The sequence below is a fragment of the Aquarana catesbeiana genome, linkage group LG10 (genome assembly GCF_042186555.1).
Source record: "Aquarana catesbeiana isolate 2022-GZ linkage group LG10, ASM4218655v1, whole genome shotgun sequence".
Classification (NCBI taxonomy): Eukaryota; Metazoa; Chordata; class Amphibia; order Anura; family Ranidae; genus Aquarana; species Aquarana catesbeiana.
In genome coordinates this window covers 13,533,323-13,551,327 of record NC_133333.1, presented here as the reverse complement: position 1 = coordinate 13,551,327, position 18,005 = coordinate 13,533,323, and the positions used below count along the sequence as shown (strand labels likewise).

Here is an 18,005-nt window from a genome sequence, read left to right as displayed (position 1 = left end):
ATGAGTGATCGTAACCGATCACTCACTGTGTTCATTCACACCTGAAGCATTGGCTGCACGGGGCTCAGTGTCAGGTTCAATGTATGGAGCCCCCGTGGTTTCTAACTGCAGCCCTGTCCAGCCCAAAGAGGCTGTGACTGTTTCCTGCTTTATCCAGAACACACATTTGGGGTCCTCAGTTTGTACCCCTTCAGGACACCATCCGCATGGAGTTTGCATGCTGCCCTTGCATAGGTTTCTTCCCGCACTCCAAAGACACGCTGGTGGGTTAGGTGGCTCCTGCCTGAACTGTCCCTAGTATATGCATGTGAAATAAGGACTTTAGATTGTAAGCTCCTTGGGGGGGGTTAGGGACCAATGGGCCTGTACAATATGTAAAGCTCTGTGGAAATTGTTGGCCCTGTAGAAATACCTTTATTAAATAATGATGGAATTACCTTACTATAATATCGTTCTGCCACTTAACACACTACAGTACAAACCCCGATTAGCTCAGCTAGAATTTATTCCAGCGTTCGACTTCTCCTGCCGTTCCCGCGAGTCGCTCGGCAATTTTCACAGCTGTTGTTTAAACACTTATAACAAAACCCGAAGAAGGGGAAAAAAAAAAAAATGCGTCGGCTGGAGCCGCACTCACCGTGGTTTCCCAGCGGAAAATATTGCTATAGAAACAGATCCAATTCTCCGATAAGTAGAGTCTTCCCTGGAGAAGGATGTCTTTCTGGAGCGCACACGAGTAATCTGGTGGGCGGGGATGGAGGAGTACAGAGATTAGTATTACAGTGTATATGATGTAGGGTGAGATCACGACTCTGGCAATACTGCCACTCACCCACAATTAGACGCTCGGAATCCGGCAGCTTCTTGAAGATCTTGCGGAAGTCTTCATTTCGCTGCTTGTAGGTCGGGCTCAACATCTACGGGACATATAAAAAAAAAAAAAAATCAGAGGAGGTCAAAGCATAGCGGCCTATGCTTTTAAAATGTATCTACTGGACTTTGTAAAATTTTAGATATATGTGTTAGTAGAGTAAGCTTAACCTTAAAGGGCAAGTCCATCCAAATGTAAAAGTTTAGGTAAAGGTGGAGTCTGGTAAGCTAAGTCAGCCCCCAAAACCTTAGGGGGCTTGAATGCTCCACCAGTGAAATCTCTCTGATGTTCCTGACTCTGGGTGTCCCCATCCAACTTTTCTGTGTTCCCAACTCCTCCTCTTCCTGATATTTCTGACTCTGCTCCTGCACACCTGGGAGTTTTGGGTGACCCTGCCCACCTTTGTGTGTTCCCAGCTCCTCCTCCTCCTTGATATTCCTGATTCTGTTCCTGCATGCCTATGACCTTTGGGTGTCCCCGCCTCCTTTATGTGTTCCCAGCTCCTCCTCCTCCTTGATATTCCTGATTCTGTTCCTGCATGCCTATGACCTTTGGGTGTCCCCGCCTCCTTTATGTGTTCTCAGCTCCTCCTCCTCTCCTTGATATTCCTGGCTCTGATCCTGAACACTCAGGAGATTTGGGTGTCCCCGCCCACCTTTGTGTGTTCCCACCTCCTCCTTTCCTTGATTTTCCTGACTCTATTCCTGCTCACCTTGGCATTTTGGGTTTCCCCACCTACCTTTGTATGTTTTCAGCTCCTCCCCTCCTTGATATTAAATGAATCTGATCCTCCATGCCGCTTTGGGTGACCATGTCTCTTTTGTGTGTTCCCAGCTTCTCTATTTCCAGATATTCCTCACTCTGTTCTTGCACTCCCCCCCACCCCCAAGTTTTGGATGACCCCGCCCCCCTTTGTGTGTTCCCAGCTCCTCCCCACCTTGATATTCCTGACTCTGATCCTATTTTCCAAAAAGTTTTGTGTGTTCCCAGTTCCTCTTCTCCTTGATATTCCTGATTCTGTTCCCACACACCTGTGAGTTTTGTGTGCCCCCACTTCCTTTGTGTGTTCCCAGCTCCTCCCCTCCTTGATATTCCATGACTCTGATCCTGCACACTCAGGAGATTTGGGTGTCCCCGTCCACCTTTTGTGTGTTCCCATCTCCTCCTTTCCCTGATTTTCCCGAGTCTATTCCTGCTAAGCTGGCAGTTTTGGGTTTCCCCACCCACCTTTGTGTGTTCTCAGCTCCTCCTCTCCTTGATAATAATGACTCTGATCCTGCATGCCTATGCGCTTTGGTTGACCATGTCTCTTTTCTGTGTTCCCAGCTCCTCTATTCCCTGATGTTCCTGATTCTGTTCCCGCACACCTGGGGAGTTTTGTGTGCCCCCACATCCTTTGTGTATTCCCAGCTCCTCCCCTCCTTGATATTCCTGACTCTGATTCTGCACACTCAGGAGATTTGTGTGTTCCCGGCTCCTCCCCTCCTTCATATTCCTGATTCTATTCCTGCCCTTCTGGAAGTTTTGGGTGACCCCGCTCACCTTTGTGTTTTCCCGGCTCCTCCCCTCCTTGATATTCCTGACTCTGATCCTGCACACTCAGATTTGTGTGTTCCCAGCTCCTCCCCTCCTTGATATTCCTGATTCTGTTCTCGCACACCTGGGAGTTTTGTGTGTTCCCGGCTCCTCCCCTCCTTGATATTCCTGTTTTTTTTCCTGTCCTCCTGGAAGTTTTGGGTGACCCCGCCCATCTTTGTGTGTTCCCAGCTTCTCCCCTCCTTGATATTCCTGATTCTGTTCTCGCAGACCTGGGAGTTTTGTGTGTCCCCCACATCCTTTGTGTGTTCCCAGCTCCTCCCCTCCTTGATATTCCTGTCCTTCTGGAAGTTTTGGGTGACCCCGCCCACCTTTGTGTTTTCCCGGCTCCTCCCCTCCTTGATATTCCTGATTCTGTTCCCACACACATGGGAGTTTTGGGTGACCCCGCCCACCTTTGTGTATTCCCAGCTCCTCCCCTCCTTGATATTCCTGACTCTGATTCTGCACACTCAGGAGATTTGTGTGTTCCCGGCTCCTCCCCTCCTTCATATTCCTGATTCTATTCCTGTCCTTCTGGAAGTTTTGGGTGACCCCGCTCACCTTTGTGTTTTCCCGGCTCCTCCCCTCCTTGATATTCCTGACTCTGATCCTGCACACTCAGATTTGTGTGTTCCCAGCTCCTCCCCTCCTTGATATTCCTGATTCTGTTCTCGCACATCTGGGAGTTTTGTGTGTTCCCGGCTCCTCCCCTCCTTGATATTCCTGTTTTTTTTCCTGTCCTCCTGGAAGTTTTGGGTGACCCCGCCCATCTTTGTGTGTTCCCAGCTTCTCCCCTCCTTGATATTCCTGATTCTGTTCTCGCAGACCTGGGAGTTTTGTGTGTCCCCCACATCCTTTGTGTGTTCCCAGCTCCTCCCCTCCTTGATATTCCTGTCCTTCTGGAAGTTTTGGGTGACCCCGCCCACCTTTGTGTTTTCCCGGCTCCTCCCCTCCTTGATATTCCTGATTCTGTTCCCACACACGGGAGTTTTGGGTGACCCCGCCCACCTTTGTGTGTTCCCAGCTCCTCCCCTTCTTGATATTCCTGATTCTGTTCCCGCACACCTGGGAGTTTTGGGTGACTCCGCCCACCCTTGTGTGTTCCCGGCTCCTCCTCTCCTTGATATACCTGACTCTGATCCTGCACACCTGGGAGTTTTGGGTGACCCCGCCCACCTTTGTGTATTTGTAACCAATCAGACAGGCACTTGCACTACATAATAGTTGGGAGATCTGAAGGAGATTGTGGGGAGGTTTTAGGTGCTTGTACTAGAATCTATCATTAGAGATGAACTTTTTAGGGTGGGTGGGCCATGCGATAAGATGGACAGGAGGACATCCAGATACTTACACTGTACCAGCTCTGCATCTTCTGTGAAAAATAAAGGAGAAAAATAGACGATTAATACCAGATCATCAAAAGACTGCATCCGTCACCGAGAACAAACATTGCTGACTACTTGATATTCAGAAAAAAAAATAAACATGAATCCTTCCATGGCTGTCATGTTGATCCTGTGGCTTCAGTATTTTTGATGTCATGAAGATTGAGGCCGGAGACAGTCAGGAAACAGCATTTCAGAAAGTGCAGGTAACAAACATTGACTTAACCACAAGAGGGCGCCTTCTCACTGTAAGTATACAGTACTCTAAAGTGCTACATATTTGATACAGTATTTTGCTGACATTCCATTTATTAGGACACTGAAATTAGGTTTCTAGTTGCAAATTAAATAAAGGCCTTTTTAAAATTAAAAAAAATTTTTTTTTTTACTTTTTTAAACTCCTGCCGCCTTCCGCAGACCCACCCGGGGCTCTCCCGTCCTACCGGGAGGCACGAGCGAACAGCCAACACATCGGCCGGGGTGGCCGGAATCGGCTTTGATCGGGTTTCGAATCTGGTAACCCGGAAGCGCCTTCTTGACTTTACTTCCAGGTTGCTGAAGCCTTAAAGGCGCCAGATTTAAAAAAAAAAAATATATCAATATTCAAAAACAGCCAAACTTGGCATTTTGAATGCTTTTAAGTGCAAAGGAGGGATTTAGGGTCTTCTAGATCCCAGATCCCTCCATAAAATTACCTGACACGTGACTATCACTGTCACAAGGGATGATTACATTCCTTGTGACAGCAATAAAAGTGATCAGAAAAAAAAAAACGTAAAAGGGAAAGTGTAAAAAAAAAAAAAAAAAAAAAAAATGTATTAAAATAAAATAAATTTAAAAAAAATGTAAAAGGGAAAGTGTAAAAAAAAATGTATTACAATATAATAAATTTTAAAAAAATGTAAAAGGGAAAGTGTAAAAAAAAAAAAAAAAAAAATGTATTAAAATAAAATAAATAAAAAAAAATGTAAAAGGGAAAGTGTAAAAAAAAAAAATGTATTACAATATAATAAATTTAAAAAAAATGTAAAAGGGAAAGTGTAAAAGAAAAAAAAAATGTATTAAAATAAATTTTAAAAAAATGTAAAAGGGAAAGTGTAAAAAAAAAAATAAATAAAAAAAAAATAATGTAAATCGCCGCATTCCTCTGTGCTCGCGCACAAAAGTGAACGCATACGTCCCGCACCCATGAATGTAAACGCATGTGCGGTATCGCCACGAACATTAGCGCAAGAACAATATTTCCCGCACTGGAGCTTTTTTATTCTAAACTAGTAACCATTATAAAAAAAAATTTAAAGGGAAAGTGTAAATTTTTTTTTTTTTTTAAATAAAATAAAAAAGAAAGTAAAGCGCCCCATTCCTCTGTGTTCGTGCACAGAAGAGAACGCATACGTCCCGCGCCCACGAATGTAAACGGAGTTCAAACCACACATGTGAGGTATCGCCACGAACGTTAGAGCGAGAGCAATAATTCTAGCACTGGACCTCCTGGTAACCATTATAAAAAATAATTAAAGCATTGCCTATGGAGACTTTTAAGTACCGTAGTTTGTCACCAGAATGCGCAATTTACAAGAATGACATGTTAGGTATCTATTTAATCGGTGTAACATCACCTTTCACATTATACAAAAAAATTGGGCTAACTTTACTGTTTTTTTTTGTTTTTTTTATAAAAGTGTATTTTTTCCAACAGAATTGCGTTTGAAAGACCGCTTCACAAATACAGTGTGACATAAAATATTGCCGAACAAATATTAATGGCTGCCGTTTTATTCTCTAGGGTCTCTGCTAAAAAAAAAAAAAATTATATATATATATATATATATATATATATATATATATATATATATATATATATATATATATATATATATATATATATATATAATATTTGGGGGTTCTAAGTAATTTTCTTGCAAAAAATACTGATTTTGTGAGCAATCTGAACTTGTAAGCAACAAATGTCAGAAAAAGGTCTGGTCCTTAAGTGGTTGTACATATCCTGATCAGTACTGATATATAGATAATACAGATTCTGATCAGTACTGATATATAGATAATACAGATTCTCATCAGTGCTGATATATAGATAACACACATTCTGATAAGTACTGATATATATATATAGATAATACAGATTCTGATCAATGCTGATATATAGATAACACACATTCTGATAAGTACTGATATATATATATATATAGATAATACAGATTCTGATTAGTACTTATAGATGATCCAGATTCTGATCAGTACTGATATATAGATAATACAGATTCTGATCAGTACCAATATATAGATAATACAGATTCTGATCAGTACCAATATATAGATAATACAGATTCTGATTAGTACTTATATATAGATAATACAGATTCTGATCAGTACCAATATATAGATAATGCAGATTCTGATCAGTACCAATATATAGATAATACAGATTCTGATCAGTACCAATATATAGATAATACAGATTCTGATCAGTACTGATATATAGATGATCCAGATTCTGATCAGTACTGATATATAGATAATACAGATTCTGATCAGTACCAATATATAGATAATACAGATTCTGATCAGTACTGATATATAGATAATACAGATTCTGATCAGTACCAATATATAGATAATACAGATTCTGATCAGTACCAATATATAGATAATACAGATTCTGATCAGTACCAATATATAGATAATACAGATTATGATCAATAATGATATAGATAATACATATTCTGATCAGGGAATTATCAGATACACCCCAAGTCTCTAACAGATTGAACAATATTTCTCCAAAAGCATTTAGCGCGGTGTGCCGCGTACCCACCTTGCTGTTCCGTATAAAGCCCCGTCCGCCGAACTGCGGGGGGAGGGGTGTCCCGGGTTGGGAGTTGGTTTGGGTGGGCAGCTGGGCATTGCTCTGGTTGATGGGCAGGGTGCCAGGAGGAGGTGAAGTCGGGGTGAGCGTTCCAGGGGCCCTCTCATTGGAGCCTTCCGAGCCCTTCTCCACCATGTTTTCCAATTCGTTGGCGACCAGACGCCTCCGCACAGCGGGGGAGTTGCTGGGCGTGCTACGTGGGGTGAAACTGCCAGTGCTGTAAAGAAAAGAAATATTCTGATATTAATTCCCACATTGATACAATCTATCAGGTCAACACTGTTCATAAGTGATCATTCCGTTTTACTACAAAATGCTTAGTAAGGGTGGAAAAAAACAAAATACCCTAAATACATCAGAAAAGGAACAAAAAACACAAAAATAACACTAAATAAAAAGCTAAATGCCCTACAATACACCAAAAAATGTAAAAAAAAAATAAAATATAGAGCACTAAATACAAATTGAAATGACCCAAAATGCATCAAAAAAACGGGAAAAAATGGCCCAAAACATACCCCCAAAAAAAGAATAAAAACACACCAAAAAAACCCACTAAATTAATGTTACACGACCCAAATACACAAAAAAAAAAAAATGAAATAAAAAATACAATAGAACACTAAATAAAAAATGAATTGACAGAAAATGCATAGAAATAGCACTAAATAAAATAAGGGGAACAAAATAATAAATAGAACATAGTGGGGCCCATTTAGCTTAGTGTTTGTGTGCACAGAGGTCCAAACTTTCTAGTGTTAGGCAAGTGCATTTTCATGCATTTCCTTTGTGCGTTGACATGTGATTTCATGCACCTATATTCCGTGTATTTTCAAATTTGCACAATACACACACACAAAACAAAACAAAACAGAATGATTGACAATAAACAAGAGAATTGGGTCAGGGGGACTTTAAATGAGGCCAATCACTGTAAAGATTAGACACATAAGATATAAAGCACAGTGTTACTTGTGTGGATTTGTAGCATAGTGTCAACAAAATAGGGAGGTTATTTAAGGACTTTAAATGAGAGATGTATACCAGAAAACAGTATTAGCAAAGAATGTTTACTATACCTAAACTCTCAATCAAAAAAAAAAAATAAACAAAAAATACATTTAATAAATAAAAAAAAACAAAATTAAATGACTGACAATGCATTGAAAATAAAATGAATACATAGATAAATAAATAAAACACAATCAACTCTGAATAATAAAAAAAAATACACAAAACAAAATACATTTAATAAATAAAAAAACAAAATTGAATGACTGACAATGCATTGAAGATAAAATGAATACACAGATAAATAAATAAAACACATACAACTCTAAATAAAAAAAAAAATAAAACAAAATACACAAAAACAAAGTACATTTAAGAAATAAAAAAAAAAAAAAAATTGAACGACTGACAATGCATCGGAAATAAAATGAATACATAGATAAATAAAAAAACAAAATTGAATGACTGACAATGCATTGAAGATAAAATGAATACACAGATAAATAAATAAAACACATACAACTCTAAATAAAAAAAAAAAAAATAAAACAAAATACACAAAAACAAAGTACATTTAGGAAATAAAAAAAAAAAAAAAAAATTGAATGACTGACAATGCATCGGAAATAAAATGAATACATAGATAAATAAAAAAACAAAATTGAATGACTGACAATGCATTGAAGATAAAATGAATACACAGATAAATAAATAAAACACATACAACTCTAAATAAAAAAAAAAAATAAAACAAAATACACAAAAACAAAGTACATTTAAGAAATAAAAAAAAAAAAAAATTGAATGACTGACAATGCATCGGAAATAAAATGAATACATAGATAAATAAATAAAACACATACAACTCTAAATAAAAAAATAAATAAAACAAAATACACAAAACAAAGTACATTTAAGAAATAAAAAACAAAAATCGAATGACTGACAATGCATCAAAAATAAAATGAATGAATAGATAAATAAATAAATAAAACACATACAACTCTAAATAAAAAAATAAAAATAAACTAAATGACCCGAAATACACAAACAAATACAATAAAATAAACAAAAAATACAATAAAATTATAAATAATACAAAAAACACGCTAAATAAAGATTTAAAAAATAGTAGGTCATTTTTTTTCCCCCTTCCCATATTCCCCTTCATTCAATAAAAGTGAGTGTATCTGAAATTGGTCATCCTGTTGCAAAACCAATTTCGTCATTCTCACTTCCTATTCTTATAAATGAGCCCCCCCATTTACAGCACACATAGGCCACATTGGGCACCTACCTTCATGAACCTAAGAGGTCCTCTGTCTAGTCAGTATAAGGGCCCGTCCCCCCCCCAGACTCCCGTCTGTCCCTCAGGCACTGCCAGGACTGAGCCCATTGTATTCACCGCCCTGAAGGCTTCTTGATTAGCCCCTCCGAATAATTAGCACGTCCTCGCAATCTGCACAGCTGGCTGTTTACTCTTCGCCTTCTCAGCCGCGTTCTAACAGGATCACAAACAGTCCCTCTTCCTTCTTGTGTCACGCCGCCCCGAGTTTATGTAATCGCAGTTCCTATTGTGTAACTGATTGACAGCAACCCACTGGTGGGGGGGTCTGCTGGCCATAGCTGCTCCTCGCTCACATTGGGAAAGGGGATGAAGGCGTCACTGTAAGGCCCCGTTCACACTTGAGCGATGTTCCCACATTCGCGTTTTTCGCGCTTTTTTTTTTTGCTCATTTTTGGAGTGGCGTCATTCATTTTAGAACCGATCACCCTCCACTCCAAAAACGCACCAAAAAAAAGCTCACGTGCCAAATACTGGCACTGAACCAGGTGCGTTTGGCATCAGGCGTTTCGCTACAATTTTTGCATGTTTTCTCCCGCGACAATTGTTGCAAAATCACACCGTGTTTGGGGGGGTGCCATTAGGAAATAAGGGCGTTGCACATTTTGCCGCTATTCTGGAAAATGCGTGAGTCTGCCGATACGCTAATGCCCCGTACACACGGTCAGACATTGTTCGGACATTCCGACAAAAAAATCCATGGATTTTTTCCGACGGATGTTGGCTCAAAATTTTCTTGCATGCACACGGTCACACAAAGTTGTCGGAAAATCCGATCATTCTGAACGCGGTGACGCAGTAGCCAATAGCTTTCATCTCTTAATTTATTCTGAGCATGCGTGGCACTTTGTGTGTCGGATTTGTGTACACACGATCGGAATTGAACCGATCGGATTTTGTTGTCGGAAAATTTTATAGCAAGCTCTCAAACTTTGTGTGTCGGAAATTCAGACGGAAAAAGTCCGATGGAGCCCACACACGATCGGAATTTCTGACAACACAATCCGATCGCACTTTTTCCGTCTGAAAATCTGACCTAGTTATAAAGCAGTGAATGCGACTTTCACCAAATGTTCTCTGGCAGTAAGGCTCCGATTACATTTCGCAATTTGGAATCGCGGGCAAAAATGCTGCGATTCTTCCCGCGGTTCTAAATCGCATGGCAATCACTGCAAGACACGTGACGTGCGTTTGGGTGCAATCGTACTTCAATGGCACACGAAATGCAATGCGATTCTGCCGCTATTGTCGCGCGGCAATCCTAGCAAGCCTTCAAAAATCAGATGAAGTTTGCTGCCCGAAAAGGAGCAGGAGCTTTTTAAACAAGCATTGAACTGAAAGGGATGGTCCTATGCGACGTGCAGAATCGCACCCAGAAAATCGTGCAGCACAAGCGCTCGTTCTCGCGATGCGATAAGTGAACGGGGATCTGAATAAATCACTGCCAATAAAAAACACAGACGCCGGGAAGATTTACCCGCAGTAAATGTTTGCCGATTGTCGGATTGATTGCTTTATAAATACGCCCCCAGCTGTTTAATTTCCTTCATCAAAACTTTCCGCTTACAAAAAGGAAAATGCCGCCAGCAGACCCTGGCACTGGATTTTTATTTCACCCACATGAAATTAATATTTAAAATGTATCTAAACCCCCCCAAAAAATTAAAAAAAAACATCAGCATTGTGGTTGTTTGCCGGCCTCCCAGAGAAAAAAAAAAAACAGCCGCAGCCACTGGTCTTCAGAGATACCCGAGAACAATGTAACTGAAAAAAGTCAGCGGCATCAGGGAACGCAGGAAGCAGCCCGTGAGATTTCTGGCAGGATCAACGGGTATTTCTTTGAATGTATTGACCAGATTTATTTATATATATATATATATACACACACACACACAGTATATTATATTACATATAATATATATACACTTTATATAATATAGATCTATATCTATCTATCTGTCTATCTACATACATACATAATCATTTATTATGACATAATATATAATAAAAAATCATATATAATATATACTGCGTCTCTCTCATATATATATATATAAAAATATATAAAAAAAAATATATATATATATATATATATATATATATATATATATACATACATACACACACACAGTATATTATACACACACACACACACACACACACACATACATACATATACACACACACACACAGTATACATTATATATGATTTTATATTATATATTGTCATATTAAATGATATTATGTTATTTTATATTTTAGGTCATGTTATATTATATATTGGGTTACAGTATATAAAATTATATTATATTGTATATTAAGTTATGTTATATTATATATCATTTTATATTATGTTACATTGATATAATATAAAAAATATATAACCTATTATAATATTATTTAATATAAAATATATTATATTAGGTTATATACAATTATGTTATATATATTATATATTAGGTTATGTTATATTATATATGATTTTTTATGTTACATTTAATATAATATAATATAATATAATATAACCTAATACAATATAATTTAATATATAATATAATATAATATAATATATATTTTATTATATTAGGTTATATATTATATGATGTTATATTAGATTAAATTATATCATGTTAGGTTATGTTATATTATATATTATATTATTGTATATATCTTATATAAAATTAAAATATTATGTTATATATTAGGTTATGTTATATTATGGTATTTTATATATTATATGATATTGTATTTTTGTTTTCTGCGTTTGGATACACCTTTAATGTAAACTCTACCAATGAGCTATTCTTTTCTCTGTTTAAGTCTGTTAAAAACACGATGAAGGCCCCATTCACACTCTGCACGTTCCCAGAATGCGTAGAAAACGTGCGTAAATGTGATTCGTGGTTGCAGTGCTATTAATTCTTAAGGGCACCCAAACACGGCTAGCAGACGCGCGTTTTGTCGTGGAAAAACGCACCAAAACGCTTTCTAAAAAGAACGCATAAAGCTCACCGCCTAGAAAGGTACGTAAGCTTGTTTGCCATGTTTGTCGCGGATAGGGCAGCCCATTCACGTGAACGTCCTGCTGTATGTTCATTGTATGAAAAAACGCCCCAAAACGCGGGCGGGAAAGCAGGTTCCCATATTGTGAATGGGGCTTATGAGAGTCTTCTTATATCTGTTCAATAAAAAAAAAAAAAAATCCGCCAGTGATCTTGTCATCTGACAACTTCCTTTCCTGCACTCTCATTGGTTACATTGTTCCCAGATATCTTTGATGACTTCAGAACACCTCCACCCTGTGTTATGGAGAAAGGGAGGTGTTTGTAGTCCAGATCAGGAAAGCAGCCTAGGGTGACAACGCTACTTCTCCATAGGCAGTACAGTGAGAGGGTGTTGTCACCAAGCGTGTGAATGGCAGGATCACCAGGTGAAATTAAAAGAGAAAAGAAAAGCCTGGACATAGAAAACCAATGCAGCCACCACATCTAGGGACTGATATGCTATAATAGAATACCTTTAGATTTTTGGGCTTGGATCCCCTTTAAGAATCTGTAAATCTGTAATCTTTTCGGCAGCAGTTGTCAGCGTGGAGATAATATACAGCTGTGGTGGGTTAATAAGTAGCCAAGTATTGCCTTGTTGAAGCTCAATTCATCTCTCTGCTGTGTCACCATAACCTCTACAGCTGATGTATGAGATGACTACTTGGAGGCCGCGTGCATCAAAGCCAGCCGCGGCCGTGGCAAATGTTTGCATTACAGAAAAATTTGCTGTGAATGGGGCGGCTTCATTACTTTTTTTTTGGGGGGCGTTTTTCCTTTAGTTTCACCCGGTGATCCTGTCAGTAACACACTTCCCGTTCTAGGGTGACATCCTCACTCACTGCACTGCATTTATGGAGCTGCAGCATTGTCGCCCATGGACAGGAATACAGAACACCTCCCCCTTTCTCTCCTTCTATACAGTATATACAGAGGATCAGCAGAGCTGGGGGTTACTACTAACTAGAGGGGAGCAACCAGCAGACTGCACAACATGGTGTTCAACATGAGAACCCAAGAGCAGAAGGACTGGAGAGAGAGGACTGAGCGGCAGAGGATCAGCAGAGCTGGGGGACCAGAGCGGGAGAAGCTAGCAGATGTCACACATGGTGAGCAGCATGGGAGCAATATAGTGGGGGGTGAACAGGGACCAGAGAGAAGGATCAGCAGAGCTGGAGGTTACTAATGAGTTGGGGATCAGCAGAGCCGGGGTTTACTATTAAGTGGGGGATCAGCAGAGCTGGGGGGTTACTACTGAGTGGGGGGTCAGCAAAGCTGGGGGTTACTACTGAGAAGGGAATCAGCAAAGCTGGGGGTTACTACTGAATGGGGGATCAGCAAAGCTGAGGTTACTACTGAGTGGGGGGTCAGCAAAGCTGGTGGTTACTACTGAGTGGGGAATCAGCAGAGCTGGGGGTTACTACTGAGTGGGGGATCAGCAAAGCTGGGGGTTACTGCTGAGTGGGGGATCAGCAAAGCTGGGGGTTACTACTCAGTGGGGAATCAGCAAAGCTGGGGGTTACTACTGAGTGAGGGATCAGCAAAGCTGGAGGTTACTACTGAGTGGGAGATCAGCAGAGCTGGGGGTTACTACTGAGTGGGGGATCAGCAAAGCTGGGGGTTACTGCTGAGTGGGGGATCAGCAAAGCTGGGGGTTACTACTGAGTGGGGGATCAGCAAAGCTGGGGGTTACTACTGAGTGGGGGATCAGCAAAGCTGGGAGTTACTGCTGAGTGGGGGATCAGCAAAGCTGGGGGTTACTACTCAGTGGGGAATCAGCAAAGCTGGGGGTTACTACTGAGTGAGGGATCAGCAAAGCTGGAGGTTACTACTGAGTGGGAGATCAGCAGAGCTGGGGGTTACTACTGAGTGGGGGATCAGCAAAGCTGGGGGTTACTGCTGAGTGGGGGATCAGCAAAGCTGGGGGTTACTACTGAGTGGGGGATCAGCAAAGCTGGGGGTTACTACTGAGTGGGGGATCAGCAAAGCTGGGGGTTACTAACGAGTGGGGGATCAGCAAAGCTGGGGGTTACTACTGAGTGGGGAATCAGCAAAGCTGGGGGTTACTACTGAGTGGGGGATCAGCAAAGCTGGGGGTTACTGCTGAGTGGGGGATCAGCAGAGCATGGTGGTTATTACTGAGTGGGGGATCAGCAAAGCTGGGGGTTACTAATGAGTGGGGGATCAGCAGAGCTGGGGGTTATTACTGAGTGGGGGATCAGCAAAGCTGGGGATTACTACTGAGTGGGGGATCAGCAGAGCTGGAGGTTATTACTGAGTGGGGGTTCAGCAGAGCTGGAGGTTATTACTGAGTGGGGGATCAGCAGAGCTGGGGGTACTACTGAGCAGGGCATCTGTTGAATGAGAGTACTAATGAGCTGGGGATCTGCCGCACAGGGGTACTACTGAGCTGGGGTTCTACTGGGCCCCCTTTAAAACAAGTCAAAGAAAATAAGCCTTAAGGAAACTCAATAATGCATTGCGTTACAATTTTTGAGATGTGTCCAATTTTCAGATGGTTTTGAGGCATTGGCAACACATTATTTTCAATAAGCTGCCTTAACGCAACTCATGTTGACGTCTGACATACCACGTGTTAGCGCCCTGCCCAAGCGTTATACGGGCCCACTAGGTTTCTATGTAAACCACTGGTGGTAAGTTGCAAGGATCTCATTGAAAGGTTATCGTGATTAAAATGCTGGTTGAAATTGCCCAACAGGTGTACGGCCAAAATCAGGATTCATGAAAGCATGGGAAACATCCTCCACAGTTGCCATGTAATATTCTGAAGATGCCAGTTGCCTGGCTCGTTCTTGGTGATCCTCTAGGTCAGCCTTTCTCAACCTTTTTACCCTAGAGCAGTGGTTTCCAAACAGGAAAGAATAGAGCCCCGTCATTGGTATCAGTGGGAGGAATAGTGTCCCATCATTGAGGTCAGTGGGAGGAATAGTGTCCCATCATTGAGGTCAGTGGGAGGAATAGTGTCCCATCATTGAGGTCAGTGGGAGGAATAGTGCCCCATCATTGAGGTCAGGGGGAGGAATAGTGCCCCATCATTGAGGTCAGGGGGAGGAATAGTGCCCCATCATTGAGGTCAGTGGGAGGAATAGTGTCCCATCATTGAGGTCAGTGGGAGGAATAGTGTCCCATCATTGAGGTCAGTAGGAGGAATAGTGCCCCATCATTGAGGTCAGGGGGAGGAATAGTGCCCCATCATTGAGGTCAGTGGGAGGAATAGTGCCCCATCATTGAGGTCAGTGGGAGGAATAGTGCCCCATCATTGAGGTCAGTGGGAGGAATAGTGTCCCATCATTGAGGTCAGTAGGAGGAATAGTGCCCCATCATTGAGGTCAGTGGGAGGAATAGTGCCCCATCATTGAGGTCAGGGGGAGGAATAGTGCCCCATCATTGAGGTCAGTGGGAGGAATAGTGTCCCATCATTGAGGTCAGTGGGAGGAATAGTGCCCCATCATTGAGGTCAGTGGGAGGAATAGTAGGGACAAGTAGAGGGCCACAGTTTGGAGACCACTGATATAGAGAACAGGGAAGGTACAAAGACGTTTTTATAATGGGCTTCATATGCCGGCCTCGGACATCAAGCAGCACCGGAGCCAGGAGATCCTTCTATTTATAAGGAATGGTGGTCACACCAGAAGAACGAGGAAGGAAACAGAACACTTCAGAAGCGGCGCTCTTATCAAATGCCAACTCTTCAACTCTCGGCTAATGCGATGTCCATGGGAAGTGATAAATGGAACCTTCCGCTCCGCAATGTCATCCACAGACAGAAGTTGGGACATACGGGGGGACAATCAGCTCAACGGTGTTCTTAGAAGAACCACATCAATTTTCAACAAAGGTTTTTAAAAAAAATTGTCCTGTGGAACTGAGAACTGTGAAATTCCATAGGAAACCAGTCCCAGCCAAAAACAATAGAGGCCAGTGGTGTCACGGCCTCACTTCAACCTTTAGAGGTGACCTCCAGGCAGACAAGATAAGGGCACAAATAACTTATTACCAGCAAAATGATTAGTATTTCTGTCCATCCACTCCTGAGATTTACACAGCTCCGTCACACAGTACAGCCCTATCTGGAAGACTTTTTCTCTTTTGAAGTTCTGTAGCACTTACAGATCTTGCCCCTCCCCCAGCCTGTGGTTGGACAGTAAAAGAAAAGCAGCAGAATCATGAGCTCTTTTACCTGTCAGTCAGTCAATCCTATCAGCATGTCCCCTGTTAGCACTGCGGCACAGCTAATTGGGTCTTTTTGTTCCCTCTCTCCCAGTTTGAGCTCTGCTGTACAAGGACTACAGAGGCTCCTGCAGGCCCTTTAAGGGACATTTTATTATGTGTTTTTATTATTATTATCATGTGTTGTTAATAATATTATTTGTTTTTATAATCATGTGTTTTTATTTTATTTATCATTATTATTTTTATTATTATTATTATTATGTACTGTTAATAATAATAAATAATAATAATAATAATATTATTCAGTTCTATTTTTATATTATTTGGTTTTATTTTTATTATTATTTGGTCTTATTATGTATTTTTATTTTTATTTATTATTATTATTATTATTATTATTATTATTATTATTATTATGTGTTGTTATTTAGCTTTATTTTCATTATGTGTTTTTATTTTTATTATTATTATTATATTTTTTTTAATTACTATGTGGTTGTTATTATTATTAGTATTTTGTTTTATTATTATTATTATTATTATTATTATTATTATTATGTATTTTATTTATTTTTTATTCATATGTGTTTTTGATTACCACATTTTTTTTATCAATATTATTTTATCCATATTTCAACAGGGCAGCCATCTTTATTAACCTTATTGTATAAGAAGGGTAAGCTTGGTGCTTAGGTGTGGAGCAGTGATTGTTCTTTACAGCGTGGGGGTCCCCTCTCCAATCCATACCAGGCCCAGGCACACCAAAATTAAAAAGACAAAAACCCATGGGGTTCACCTTAAAATCCATAGCAGACCCTAGTTAGTATAAATTTTAAACAAAATTTTAAAAAATCTGTGTGCCCCCCCCCCCAAAAAAAAAATCCATGCCAGACCTCCCAAAGCACCCCCCTATGTTGAGGAGGTTGGCTGGTATGGTTCAGGGGGGGGGGGCTCACTCACTCGTATTCCCCATTTTCTGGCCTGCCATGCTACATGCTCTGATTAAGGGTCTGGCATAGATCTAAAAAATGGCGTGGGGTTCCCCCCCAAAATACATACCAGACCCTTCATCTGAGCATGCAGCCACAGCAGGCCAGGAAAGGGGCCATACCTAAGGGTCTGCTATGGATTTTGGGGGGACACCATGCTGTTTTCTGGCCTGCCATGCTACATGCTCCAATTAAGAGTCTGGTATGGATCTCGGGAAGGGACCCCATGTCAAAATTGAAAAAAATGGCGTGGGGTCCCCCCCAAAATACATACCAGACCCTTCACCTGAGCATGCAGGCCAGGAAAGGGGCCACACCTAAAAGGTCTGCTATGGATTTTGGGGGGACCCCATGCTGTTTTTTTTTTTTTTTTTCATTTTGGTGTGGGGTTCCCTTTGAAATCGATGGTTGACCCAAAGAGCCTGGTATGTATAGAGGGACCCCCACGCTTTTTTTTTTCTATAATTTTTTTTAACTGGCACTTTTTTTTTACATTCTGCTGGCAGCGGGGAATCCTCCTTCCTACACCCCAAGAAAGCGCAGCGTGCTTTGCACATTGCGCAATAGGGAACCGGCAGTGAAGCTGAAAGGCTTCACTGCCGGTTCCCCTTAAGATGAATGGCGGCGGCACCCGGGAGCCGATCGGAAATTCGGCTGGGGTGCCGACATCGACACCCTGGACAGGTAAGTGTCCTAATATT

The 18,005-nt window shown here is 40.8% G+C and overlaps 1 protein-coding gene across 3 annotated transcripts in view; it reads right to left on the bottom strand.

The window, feature by feature from the left end:
- GRAMD1A (GRAM domain containing 1A) overlaps positions 1 to 18,005 on the bottom strand; it is a 136,509-nt gene that overhangs the window by 67,498 nt on the left and 51,006 nt on the right. For all 3 annotated transcript variants that reach the window (XM_073601662.1, XM_073601660.1, XM_073601661.1), the window contains exons 2-5: positions 6,671 to 6,938; positions 3,801 to 3,821; positions 833 to 917; positions 638 to 741 (exon numbers count right to left, since the gene is read on the bottom strand). In XM_073601662.1, the coding sequence (XP_073457763.1) occupies positions 638 to 741; positions 833 to 917; positions 3,801 to 3,821; positions 6,671 to 6,938 (478 nt within the window). The remainder of the gene's footprint in view (positions 1 to 637; positions 742 to 832; positions 918 to 3,800; positions 3,822 to 6,670; positions 6,939 to 18,005) is intronic.